At 35.6% G+C, this 12,521-nt stretch overlaps 1 protein-coding gene across 2 annotated transcripts in view; it reads left to right on the top strand.

The window, feature by feature from the left end:
- CWF19L2 (CWF19-like 2, cell cycle control (S. pombe)) overlaps positions 1 to 12,521 on the top strand; it is a 140,007-nt gene that overhangs the window by 102,063 nt on the left and 25,423 nt on the right. For both annotated transcript variants that reach the window (XM_010833793.1, XM_010833792.1), the window contains 2 exons: positions 3,869 to 3,985; positions 10,156 to 10,311. In XM_010833793.1, the coding sequence (XP_010832095.1) occupies positions 3,869 to 3,985; positions 10,156 to 10,311 (273 nt within the window). The remainder of the gene's footprint in view (positions 1 to 3,868; positions 3,986 to 10,155; positions 10,312 to 12,521) is intronic.

Below are 12,521 nucleotides of genomic sequence, written 5' to 3'. Positions count from 1 at the left end.
CTTCCAGATGATCCAGCTGGTTTTAGAAAAGGCAGAAGAACCAGAGATCAAATTGCCAACATCTGCTGGATCATTGAAAAAGCAAGAGAATTCCAGAAAAACATCTATTTCTGCTTTATTGACAATGCCAAAGCCTTTGACTGTGTGGATCACAATAAACTGTGGAAACTTCTGAAAGAGATGGGAATACCAGACCACTTGACCTGCGTCTTGAGAAACCTATATGCAGGTCAGGAAGCAACAGTTAGAAGTGGACATGGAATAACAGATTGGTTCCAAATAGGAAAAGGAGTACGTCAAGGCTGTATATTGTCACCCTGCTTATTTAACATATGCAGAGTACATCATGAGAAATGCTGGGCTGGAAGAAACACAAGCTGGAATCATGATTGCCAGGAGAAGTATCAATAACTTCAGATATGCAAATAACACCACCGTTATGGCAGAAAGTGTAGAGGAACTAAAAAGCCTCTTGATGAAAGTGAAAGAGGAAAGTGAAAATGTTGGCTTAAAGTTCAATATTCAGAAAACGAATATCATGGCATCAGGTCTCATCACTTCATGGCAAATAGATGGGGAAACAGTGGAAACAGTGGCAGACTTTATTTTTCTGGGCTCCAAAATCACTGCAGATGGTGTTTGCACCATGAAATTAAAAGACGCTTACTCCTTGGAAGGAAAGTCATGACCAACCTAGATAGCATATTGAAAAGCAGAGACATTACTTTGCCAACAAAGGTCCATCTAGTCAGGGCTATGGTTTTTCCTGTGGTCATGTATGGATGTGAGAGTTGGACTGTGAAGAAAGCTGAGCGCTGAAGAATTGATGCTTTTGAACTGTGGTGTTGGAGAAGACTCTTGAGAGTCCCTTGGACTGCAAGGAGATCCAACCAGTCCATTCTAAAGAAGATCAGTCCTGGGTGTTCTTTGGAAGGAATGATGCTAAAACTGAAACTCCAGTACTTTGGCCACCTCATTCGAAGAGTTGACTCATTGGAAAAGACCCTGATGCTGGGAGGGATTGGGGACAGGCGGAGAAGGGGACGACAGAGGATGAGATGGCTGGATGGCATCACTGACTCGATGGACGTGAGTTTGAGTGAACTCTAGGAGTTGGTGATGGACAATGAGGCCTGTTGCACTGTGATTCATGGGGTTGCAAAGAGTCAGACACGACTGAGCGACTGAACTGACCTGAACTGAACTGAAATTTTAATTATAAAGTCAATTTTCCAATTAAGGTATTAAATCTTCTTTTTGTCTCTTACTGAGCATCAGCTGATCTGTTTCTTCCTCTTGGGCCAGCTGTATCATTTTTATTTCATTTTAACACTATTTGAATCATGTTATTAACACTATTTGAATATATTGTTTCTTGATCTGTGTTTCATTGTGCTATTTTAGCTCTAACCAAATACTGTCTCTTAATTAGTTTCAGACTTTCATCTGTGAATATTTTAATTTAGAAATGTTTGAAATATTGATCTGATGTAATTTCATCTGTTTCCTACAGTATCTGACTTCTTATCCTATCTGTTGTAGACAGTAGATTATTTTATTAATCTGGGTAAGCAATAAGATATTTATCCTTTTAGTTATTACCCAAGTTAATTATATATGACTGTGAGTTTCAGAAGAATTACTTTGTGTTATGTGGTAATAGTTAACAGTATTCTAAAGCAATTCAGTCATACTCACTCTGCTTGAATGTCTAATATTTAAAGTTAATGTCTTAAATACAAATTTCTTAAGGAAGCTATATTAGTACTCATTAGAATCAAACAGTTATTTTAGTTTCTGATCATAAATTGTCCCTACCTTTTCCTTTCTTAAAAATAAAAATTATCTATCCCCTTCTTGTCCTAACAGTATCCTTTACTTTAAAAAGTGCTTTGATTTTTAATAAAAGACAGCATAAACAGATAGATGATTCCATGTTGCTGGATTGTAAGAATCAATATTTTGAAAATGACTGTACTACTAAGTGCAATCTACAGATTCAATGTGATCCCTATCAAATTACCAGTGACATTTTTCACAGAACTAGAACAAAAAATTTCACAATTGACATGGAAACAGTAAAATAGCAAAACCAGTCTTGAGAGAGAGGAATGGAACTGGAGGAATCAACTTTCCTGACTTCAGACTACACTACAAAGCTAGTCATCAAGACAGTAAGATATGGCACAAAAACAGAAATATAGACCAGTGGAACAAGATAGAGAGCCTAGAGATAAAACCACACACCTATGTGTACCTTTTTTTTGACAAAGCAGGCAAGAATATACAGTGGGGCAAAGATAGCCTCTTTGATAAGTGGTGCTGGGAAAACTGGACAGCCACACAGCTACGTATAAAAGAATGAAATTAGAACCCTTACCAGCACCATAGACAAAGATAAAATTAATTAAAGACCTAACCGGAAACTATAAAGGCCTTAGAGGAAAACACAGGCAGAATACTCGATGACATAAAGCAAGATCCCCTATGACCACCTACTAGAGTAATGGAAATAAATATAAACAAGTGGGACCTCATTAAACTTAAAAGCTTTCACACAGCAAAGGAAACTACAAACATGGTGAAAAGACAACCCTCAGAATGGGGAAAAATAATAGCAAATGAAGCAACTGACAAAGGATTAATTTCCAAATCAAGCAGCTCATCAACTCAATATCAGCAAAACAAACAACTCAATCAATAAGTGGGAAAAAGATCTAAACAGACATTTCTCCAAAGAAGACATACAGATGGCTAACAAACACATGAAAAGATGCTCAACATCGCTCATTATTAGAGAAGTGCACTTGTTTGTGGGTTGCTGACCTGGGAATGTGTGTCCTAACGATAGTGTACCTTCACGTGTTACTAGTCTCTTTGTGGTTTCTTCTTTATGTATTTATTTGCAAAATATTGTTTCTGCTAGTATTCAGGTTGTTCTTATAGATAGTTGCTCTGTAATTAGTTGTAGTTTTGTTGTGGTTGTAAGAGGAAGTGAATTCAGGGTCTTCCTACTCCACCATCTTGGTCACCTCTCCAATGCTTATTCCTGATATTGCTTTTAATTGTGAATATTGTTACGATTTAACTGTAAGTTTAAGTATATATAGCCATATTCATATACACTCCTAGTTCTTCACTCAAATACCAAAGAATTTAAAATTTGCATTATTTTGTAAAGCAATTAATCAGTTAATAGATAAATGTTATTCAGTTAATTCTCTTATATAAAGTTTTTCTAGCTAAAACCTAACCAAAAAGTTATAGAAAATAAGATCAAGCCAGTTTGAAGAATATTTATGGTCCTTATGAATACCTTTTGCTTTCTACATGTATAGTAATTGACCTTTTTGACTTTAAAAAAAAAATACAGTTTGTGTAAAATGGAGAAATAGTGCCAGCTTCTAGGTAATGCATAGAACTTAACCAGTGCTTTAAAGCCATGTAGAAGTTATGTCTCTTTTCTTAGTTAATGATTAATAGGCATCAGTTTAACTTCCATTTCATTACCAGGTCTTGTATGTTTTTTTTTCCTTGCAAAATTTGTGTTGTTTTATGAGCTCTGAAGACATGTAGCTTTCTCAGATGAAGGATAAAATGTCAATCATTCTCCCCTTTGGTAAGTTTCATCTTTGAGGTATCTTACTCAAAATTGAGACTTCTGCAATAAATTTCTGGTTTATTAAAAGGTATCTTCATGGCTTTTAAAATTTTAAATAGTGAATATCTTCAAAGTATTAAAGTATAATATATTATGACCAGGTATATTTTATTAAATGTTAGCCATATTGACCTACAAGGGGCTCATCTTTCAGAACTGAGAATAAATAACAAGAGCATTTCACCTTTGCATCTTTTTTCCTCATAGGTTTATTTATGTTTACCCAATGTGCGATCTCTTACTGAAGGGCACTGCTTGATCGTCCCTTTGCAGCACCATAGGGCAGCTACCTTATTGGATGAAGACATCTGGGAGGAAATTCAGGTCAGCATGATAATGCTCATAATCTTTGTTATGATCCATAGCAATTTTTACACACTATTGTGACAAATTCTAACAAGTTTTATACCTTCATTCAATGATTTTACATTCTAAATTTAAACACATACACATTTCCATAGTTGTGTATACCTGTGGGTCATGGTGTTTTCACCACTCACTACATTTTTACTTTATTGAAAGCTTTAAACAAATATTTTTAATGAGGTAATGATTGTCATATAATGTACTAGTTTCAGGTATACAACTGATAGCTTTTGGCTATTGAATTAACTTTGACCAACTAATTATATTTATTTAAAATAAAAATCAGTGTTTAAGATTTCTAATATTTGCTTTTGTGGAACATGAAATAATCATTTTTGCCAAGGTAAGCTAATAGATTACAGCCAAAAAGAAGGATGTTTTCAGATAATAAAAAGTAATTTTTGGAAGATAGTGATTTATACTTAGTGATTGTTATATTTTCCTACAATGGCATTGACATTTTCTGCTACTGTGATAGTGTCATGATTTTGTTATCAGGCTACATTTCCACACTTTTCCCTTATAGCCTGGCTGATATTTGGATTCAGGGATTTTGTGTGTGTGGTGTGGAGTGAATCTTCAAGAACTTGAAAGGCACAACATGGGTGAAATTGCTGCTAAGTGATTTCAAGACCTTATACTCACCAAAACAAGAAGAGAGAAAAACCACTTGTTTTTCCAGTGGTTGACAAGTGAATAGGGGTTATAATAACCCCTAATTAGAAACCATGAACATTTTAAGACTTCCTAAGAGACTAATCATGGGTCTCTTTAGAAGATGGGTCATGGTAGAGAGTTCTGACAAAATGTGTTCCACTGGAGAGAATGGCAAACCACTTCAGCATTCTTGCCTTGAGATCCCCATGAACAGTATGAAAAGGCAGAAAGATATGACACTAAAAGATAAACTTCCCAGGTCCAGTAGCCCAATATGCTACTGGAGGAGTGGAGAAATAGCTCCATGAGGAATGAAGAGGCTGAGCCAAAATGGAAACAGCACCCAGTTGTGGATATGTCTTGTGGTGAAAGTAAACTCTGATGCTCTAAAGAACAGTATTGCATAGGAACCTGGAATGTTAGGTCCATGAATCAAGGTAAATCAGAAGTGGTCACACAGGAGATGGCAAGAGTGAACATTGACATTTTAGCAATCAGTGAACTAAAATTGACTGTAATGGGTGCATTTAATTCAGATAACCATTATATCTACTCCTGTGGGCAGGAATCCCTTAGAAGAAATGGAGTAGCCCTCACAGTGCAAGAGAGTCTGAAATGCAGTACTTGGATGCAGTCTCAAAAATGACAGAATGGTCTCTGTTTGTTACCAAGGCATACCATTCAGTATCACAGTAATTCAAGTCTTTGGCCCAACCAGTAATGCTAAAGAAGCTGAAGTTGAACGGTTCTATGAAGACCTACAAGACCTCCTGGAATTAACACCACAAAAAGATGTCCTTTTCATCATAGGGGGCTGGGATGCAAAAATAAGAGGTCAAGACATCTGGAATAACAGACAAGTTTGGCCTTAGAGTAGAAAAGGAAGCAGAGCAAAGGCTAACAGAGTTTTGCCAGGAGAACGCTCTAGTCATAGCATACACATTCTTCCATCAACACAAGAGACCTTTCTACACATGGAGATCACCAGATGGTCAATAGCAAAATCAGATTGATTATATTCTTTGCAGTCAAAGATGGAGAACCTCTATTAAGTCATCAAAAACAAGATCAGGAGCTGACTGTGACTCAGACCATGAACTCCTTATTGTAAAATTCAGACTTAAATTGAAGAAAGTAGGGAAAACCATTAGGCCATTCAGATATGACCTAAATCAAATCTGTTACCTTTATTCAGTGGAAGTGATAAATAGATTCAAGGGATTAGATCTGATAGACAGAGTGTCTTAAAAATTATGGACAGAAGTTTGTAATATTGGACAAGAGATGGTGATCAAGACCATTCCCAAGAAAAAGAAATGCAAAAAGCAAAATGGTTGTCTGAGGAGGCCTTACAAATAGCTGAGAAAAGAAGAGAAGCCAAAGGCAAAGGTGAAAAGGAAAGATAGACCCATCTGAATGCAGAGTTCCAAAGACTAGCAAGGCGGGATAAGAAAGACTTCCTAAGTGAACAATGCAAAGAAACAGAGGAAAACAATAGAATGGGAGACACTAGAGATCTCTTCAAGAAAATTCAAGGTACCAAGGGAACATTTCATGCACAGATGGGCACAATAAAGGACAGAAATGGTATGGAACTAACAGAAGTAGAAGAAGTTAAGAAGAAGTTGCAAGAGTACACAGAAGAACTATACAAAAAAGATCTTCATGATCCGGATAACCACAATGGTATGATCACTCAACTAGAGCCAGGTGTCTTAGAGTGTGAAGTCAAGTGGGCCTTAGGAAGCATCACTACGAAAGAAGCTGGTGGAGGTGATGGAATTCCAGCTGAGCTATTTCAGATCCCAAAAGATGATGTGTTAAAATGCTGCACTCAGTATCTCAGCAAATATGGAAAACTCAGCATGGCCACAGGACTGGAAAAGGTGTTTTCATTCAAGCCCCAAAGAAGGGCAATGCAAAAGGATGTTCAAACTACTGCACAATTGCATTCATTTCACATACTAGCAAAGTAATGCTCAAAATTCTCCAAGCCAGGCTTCCAGAGTAATGAATTGAGAACTCCCAGATGTTGAAGCTGGATTTAGAAAAGGCAGAGAAACCAGAGATCAAATTGCCAACATCCATTGGATTATAGGAAAAGCAAGAGAATTTCAGAAAAACATCTACTTTTACTTCATAGACTATGCTAAAGCTTTTGACTATGTGGATCACAACAAACTTTGGAAAATTCTTAAGGAGATGGGAATACCAGGCCACCTTACCTGCCTCCTGTGAAACCTGTATTCAGGTCAATAAGCAATAGTTGGAACCTGACATGGAAAAATGGACTGGCTCAATTTTGGGAAAGGAGTATGTCAGGGCCGTATATTGTCACCCTGCTTATTTAATTTATATGCATAGTACATCATGAGAAATGCCAGGCTGGATGAAGCACAAGATGGAATCAAGACTGCTGGGAGAAATATCAATAACTTCAGATATTCAGATGACACCACCTTTATGGCACAAAGCGAAGGGGAACTAAAGAGCCTCTTGATGAAAGTGAAAGAGGAGAGTGAAAAGGCTGCCTTAAAACTTGACATTCAAAAACTAAGATCATGGCATCTGGTCCCATCACTTCATGACAAATAGATGGGAAAACAATGGAAACAGTGACAGACTTTATTTTCTTGGGCTCCAGAATCACTGCAGATGGTGACTGCAACCATGAAAGTAAAAGATGCTCCTTGGAAGAAAAGCTATGACCAACCTAGACAGCATATTAAAAAGCAGAGACATTACTTTGCCGACAAAGTAATAGTCAAAGTCCATATAGTCAAAGGTATGGTTTTTCCAGTAGTTATGTATGGATGTGAGAGTTCGACCATAAAGAAAGCTAAGCACCAAAGAATTGATGCTTTTGAACTGTGGTGTTGGAGAAGACTCTTGAGAGTCCCTTGAACTGGAAGGAGATCCAATCAGTCCATCCTAAAGGAAATCAGTCCTGAATATTCATTGGAAGGACTAATGCTAAAGCTGAAACTCCAATACTGTGGCCACCTGATGCAAAGAACTGACTCATTGAAAAGACCCTGATGCTGGGAAAGATTGAACGCAGGAGGAGCAGAGGGTGACAGAGGATGAGGTGATTGGATGGCATCACTGACTCAATGGACATGAGTTTGAGCAAGTTCCAGGAGATGGTAAGGGACAGGGAATCCTGTCATGCTGCAGTCCATGGGGTCACAGAGTCAGACTCGACTGTGCAACTGAACTGAACTGAACCTGAAATTATACCATTAAACTCATATATTTTAAGTCTTTTATATATATACATATATATATATATCTGTATGAGAAGTACTTAAAAGTGTGTGTGTGTGTGTGTGTGTCCTCGAGGCTAATGGTATGATGTTTATACATTTTATAATATTGAACTATTTTTGCATCACTACTAATTTAGTGATTTTAAGGTTTCATTTATAATCCATGACATCTTAAGTCTGTCTTATTTGCTGTTGTCCAGATAGACACTAGAACAGTCATCCAACAGTTAAACCAGAAAAGACTTAATGAAAAAATCTGAAGTAAAGAATTTATTAGATAATCTTTAGAGTATCTAAATTTTTATTGTTGTTGCTGTTGTATTTAATCTACTTTTTCATTTTTTTAAACAATTGGTTTTCAGGTATATAGTTCCATTCTAGTAATTATTTTCCTTCTCTCTAATGTTATAAAATTCTCTCCACAGAACTAAGTGATTATTCAATAAATGACAATTAATTGAAAATATGCATAATAAATAAAAATTCACAAATGTTCTAAGTTAACAAAATAAAGACAATCTTTAAAACTATATTATAAAGCCAAACGTACTTTCCATTTGGCTGTTTTTTGTTTTGTGCATGTATTATTAGACATGTGAAGATAACTATCTGGGATATAGTTGAGTGGGAAAATAGAGTTCTCTGTTGTCATTTTCTGATTTGTCTGAAACAGCTTGAGTTATATCATTGGTGTCTTCTTCACTGTTGTTGCAAACAGCACCTAATTCACAATACGTTGAGACAGCTAAAGTTAATTTCTTATATCATCATCCATTGTGGAAGATTGCCTTCAAGAAGTAATTCAGGCGTTCAGATTTCTTCCATGATTAGCTTCTCCTGTGGTGCCGTTCTTCCCTTTCAGACCCTTGGTTTGAAGAAAATAGACGTGAGAAGACAACACTACCTTTTGATAACTCTTGTAACACATGTCATTTCCATATACATTACCCAGAACTAAACACGGCCCCACTTAAGTCCCAGAGATACGGGGAGTTTCGTCTTCTTGTTTGCTCAAGCAGAAAAAAATGATACAATTTAGTGAACACAGCCTTTAGGGGGAAGCATTTTTATATACAGATAACAGATTGGAGGCATGGGAAGTACAAAATTTAAATAATTGATTTTATCATATAGATATTTATACCTATATTTTATTATTATTTTATCATAATTTAACTATATTGTATGTACATTGTCTCCATTAATGTGATTTTAGAAAGTATAATACCAAAGTCAGACAATTTTTGAAAGGGGAACCAATTGTCTATAATCATCTATAATGATTTAGCTAACAGTCACCTACCATGAGATCATAGGTATTTGCTAAGACTTCAGCAGCAAATTATCTGAAGTAAAGAGACTATGCTGAACTTACAGTTAGCTGTGGTTAGAAATGACTAGTGAATCCTCTATCTGTTGCTTATTAGGTAGCATTTTAGTTCATGTCAAATTGCCATTATTTGCTTTTTTTTCCCTACTTGCTCTTGTTTATATATAAAAGGATTGGAAAATTGAATAGTGATGAGGGATCAGTATTAAATAGTCAGAGGAGACCTCATGGGAATCTAGAACTCCCACCCCCTACCCAGCAGTAATTTGTATCCTTTCCCTGTTTTGGGTGGCAAGAGAGGCTTCAGTGGCAAACCTGAACTGCTGTCTCCACGTGGCAGTAACTAGGCAGGGTCTTAACATAACCTGGTTGAATCTCGAGGAAATTATGCTGAATGAAAATTTGCAAGTGAAGGATCAGCACACATATAAAGGGAACCAGCAAATGAAGTTACTTTGAGGTCAGAAAAATAATTGGAAGTGAATTCTGCTTGTCTCACTGAATTTAAGGATGCCTACCTGCTCAGAGTACTTTTTTTTTTGGTTTTTGGATGTTTTTATATGCTTTTACTGTTAGTTCTATGTAATTTACCATGTAATTTTGATTTTATCACTTCCTTTTATTAGTGTACTGAAACTGTTTGTGATATATACATAATACTGAGCAGAGTGAGTTTCAGTTAAAAAAAATGTTGCTTAACTATGTGAAATGTGGTAGATTTAGAAAGTAAAGTAACTATAAGGTAACATTATAGAATTCCAACATTGTTTAATATTTCTTTTTTTTTAAAGAATTTGCTACACTTTTTATTGTTTTCATATTTTGAATCTCCTATCATTGCTTTATTTACCTAGCCATTTTGCTTTCTTCAGATGTTTAGAAAATCATTGGTGAAAATGTTTGAAGAGAAAGGATTGGACTGTATCTTTTTAGAAACGAATATGAACATGAAGAAACAGTACCATATGGTTTATGAATGTATTCCTCTCCCAAAGGAAGTGGGTGATATGGCTCCCATTTATTTTAAGGTATTTATAATAATCTTTACATACATATTTATTTTTTATTGTATTATGGTTTTGAAAACAGTTATCTTTATTCTGATATTTTTCTCCTATATACTTATCAATTTTTATATCATTAAGAAATGATGTAAAGCACAAAAAATTCTGCTGTTTAAATTTTTGAAGAAATAAATTTGAAATTTTGACCTTTAAAAGCATGCTTATTTGTAAGTGTGAATATAGTATCAAATAGTAATTTGTAATTTCTATGTTAATTTCTCAAATGAAAAATCAGAGTTTTACCTTGAAGTACTTTCAAGTCAAAATTATAGTCATAACTCTAGAAAACTTACCATTGAAGTTCATCAGAGTCAGAGATAGTTATATGCAAACAGTATAAATTACAATTGCTGAGATAAGTTATTGCTGTAAGTTTTAGTATTTAATATTTCATCATGCTGTTTGTAAAAAGAAACTAAAATCTAACCTTGCCGTGCATTTTTGAACATTACAATAAATGATTAGAGTTCTTAAACAATTAAGTTTCATTATAATGTTCAAGCATGCATCCGTGTGTGCTCAGTCGCTGAGTTGTGTCTCACTGTTTTGCGAGCCCATGGACTATAGCCTGCCAGGCTTCTCTGTCAATGGGATTTCCCAGGAGCGTGTTGCCATTTCTCTCTCCAGGGGTCTCCTGCTCGGCCAGGTGGTTTCTTTACCATGGAGCCACTAGAAAAGCCCATAATGTTCAGGCAGGTTTAGCTAAATAACCTTTGTTTAATACTGACCTGAGTGCAGTATAATTTATAGACTAATATAAATTTGTAAATGTAGAACGTATATGGAATAGTAACATCTACATTTAAAAAAGATAATGTTTTGTTGAGGTGATATAGGAACTTGCAAAGTTTAGACAGTGTAGGATTGTAAAGTTTAATTAATATGGACTACAAATCCCAGTAAAAAAGATTATTTTTAAAAAAGAATTATAAAACCTATTAAGGTTGCTGAGGTGGTGAAAATCTACTTTTCCTGTAGAAATTTTGAAAAACAATCTGATTATTTGCTTTGAAATGTCATGCTATTAAAATATAGACAAGCCAGATAATCTGCAACTCTGTATCAGTCCTGTGTTAAACAAAATCAATTGAGAAAGAGATTATTATGCTTTTCTTCAGTGTCTTTTCTTTTTCTCTTATACTTCCTCAGTAGAGTACTAGATTATGAATGTAAGTATTGAAATATATAGGGCACAACATAAGCAGCTACTGTTGCTCAATGGTGGGTGACAGAAGTCTCATCTTTTAGAAGAATGATATATCACTTTCCTATACTAACTCTTATATGATCATTAAAGATGTATTTATTTGATCTGGCTTCAATTGTCTATCAAATGTACTACATTATAGTGTCAACACAAGAAACACATGTCTTTTAAATAGGGAATAGCAGTATACTATGCTTATTTGAATGTTAATTTCACATTTAAATTTGCTTCATTATAGTGCTGTTATATAAAATGAGAGTATTTTATACTTATCACCCTAGTGCTTCTTTCTATTACATATTTTTTTATAATACGTATTAGGCATATTGATTAGCTTAGATAAGACTTATAATTCCATTTCTATGTCTTTTTTCCCATACAGTTTTGCTCCTTTTTTCTGTAACCAGAAATAGTTCAAGTATTTGGTTACCAGAAAGCACATAAATAATTTCTTATATTTCAAAGAAGAGCAATAAAGCAAATTGAATTTATTTGAGTTGATGTCTGTGAATGGAATGGGATTCCCAGGTGGCTCAGTGGTAAAGAATCTACCTGCCATGAGGGTGGGAGATTTGAAAGAATAGAGTTGAAACGTGTATATTAACATATGTGAAATAGATGACCAGTCCAAGTTTGAGGCATAAAATAGGGCACTCAAAGCTGGTGCACAGGGACAACCCAGAGGAATGGAACGGGAAGGGTGGTGGGAGGGGGCTTTGAAGCCGGGGGCCACATGTCCAGCCGTGGCTGATTCATGTCAGTGTATGGCAAAAACCACCATAATATTGTAATTCAGTTCAGTTCAGTCATTCCATCGTGTCCACTTTGTGACCCCATGGACTGCAGCATGCCAGGCCTCCTTGTCCATCACCAACTCCCAGAGTTTACTCAAACTCATGTCCATCGAGTTGGTGATGCCATCCAACCGTCTTATCCTCTGTCAGCCCCTTATCCTTCCGCCTTCTAT

Source organism: Bison bison, unplaced genomic scaffold (assembly GCF_000754665.1).
Source record: "Bison bison bison isolate TAMUID 2011002044 unplaced genomic scaffold, Bison_UMD1.0 scf7180017863932, whole genome shotgun sequence".
In the NCBI taxonomy this organism is placed as follows: Eukaryota; Metazoa; Chordata; class Mammalia; order Artiodactyla; family Bovidae; genus Bison; species Bison bison.
The sequence above is the reverse complement of the archived record's forward strand: the minus strand, read 5'-3'. Positions and strand labels throughout refer to the sequence as shown.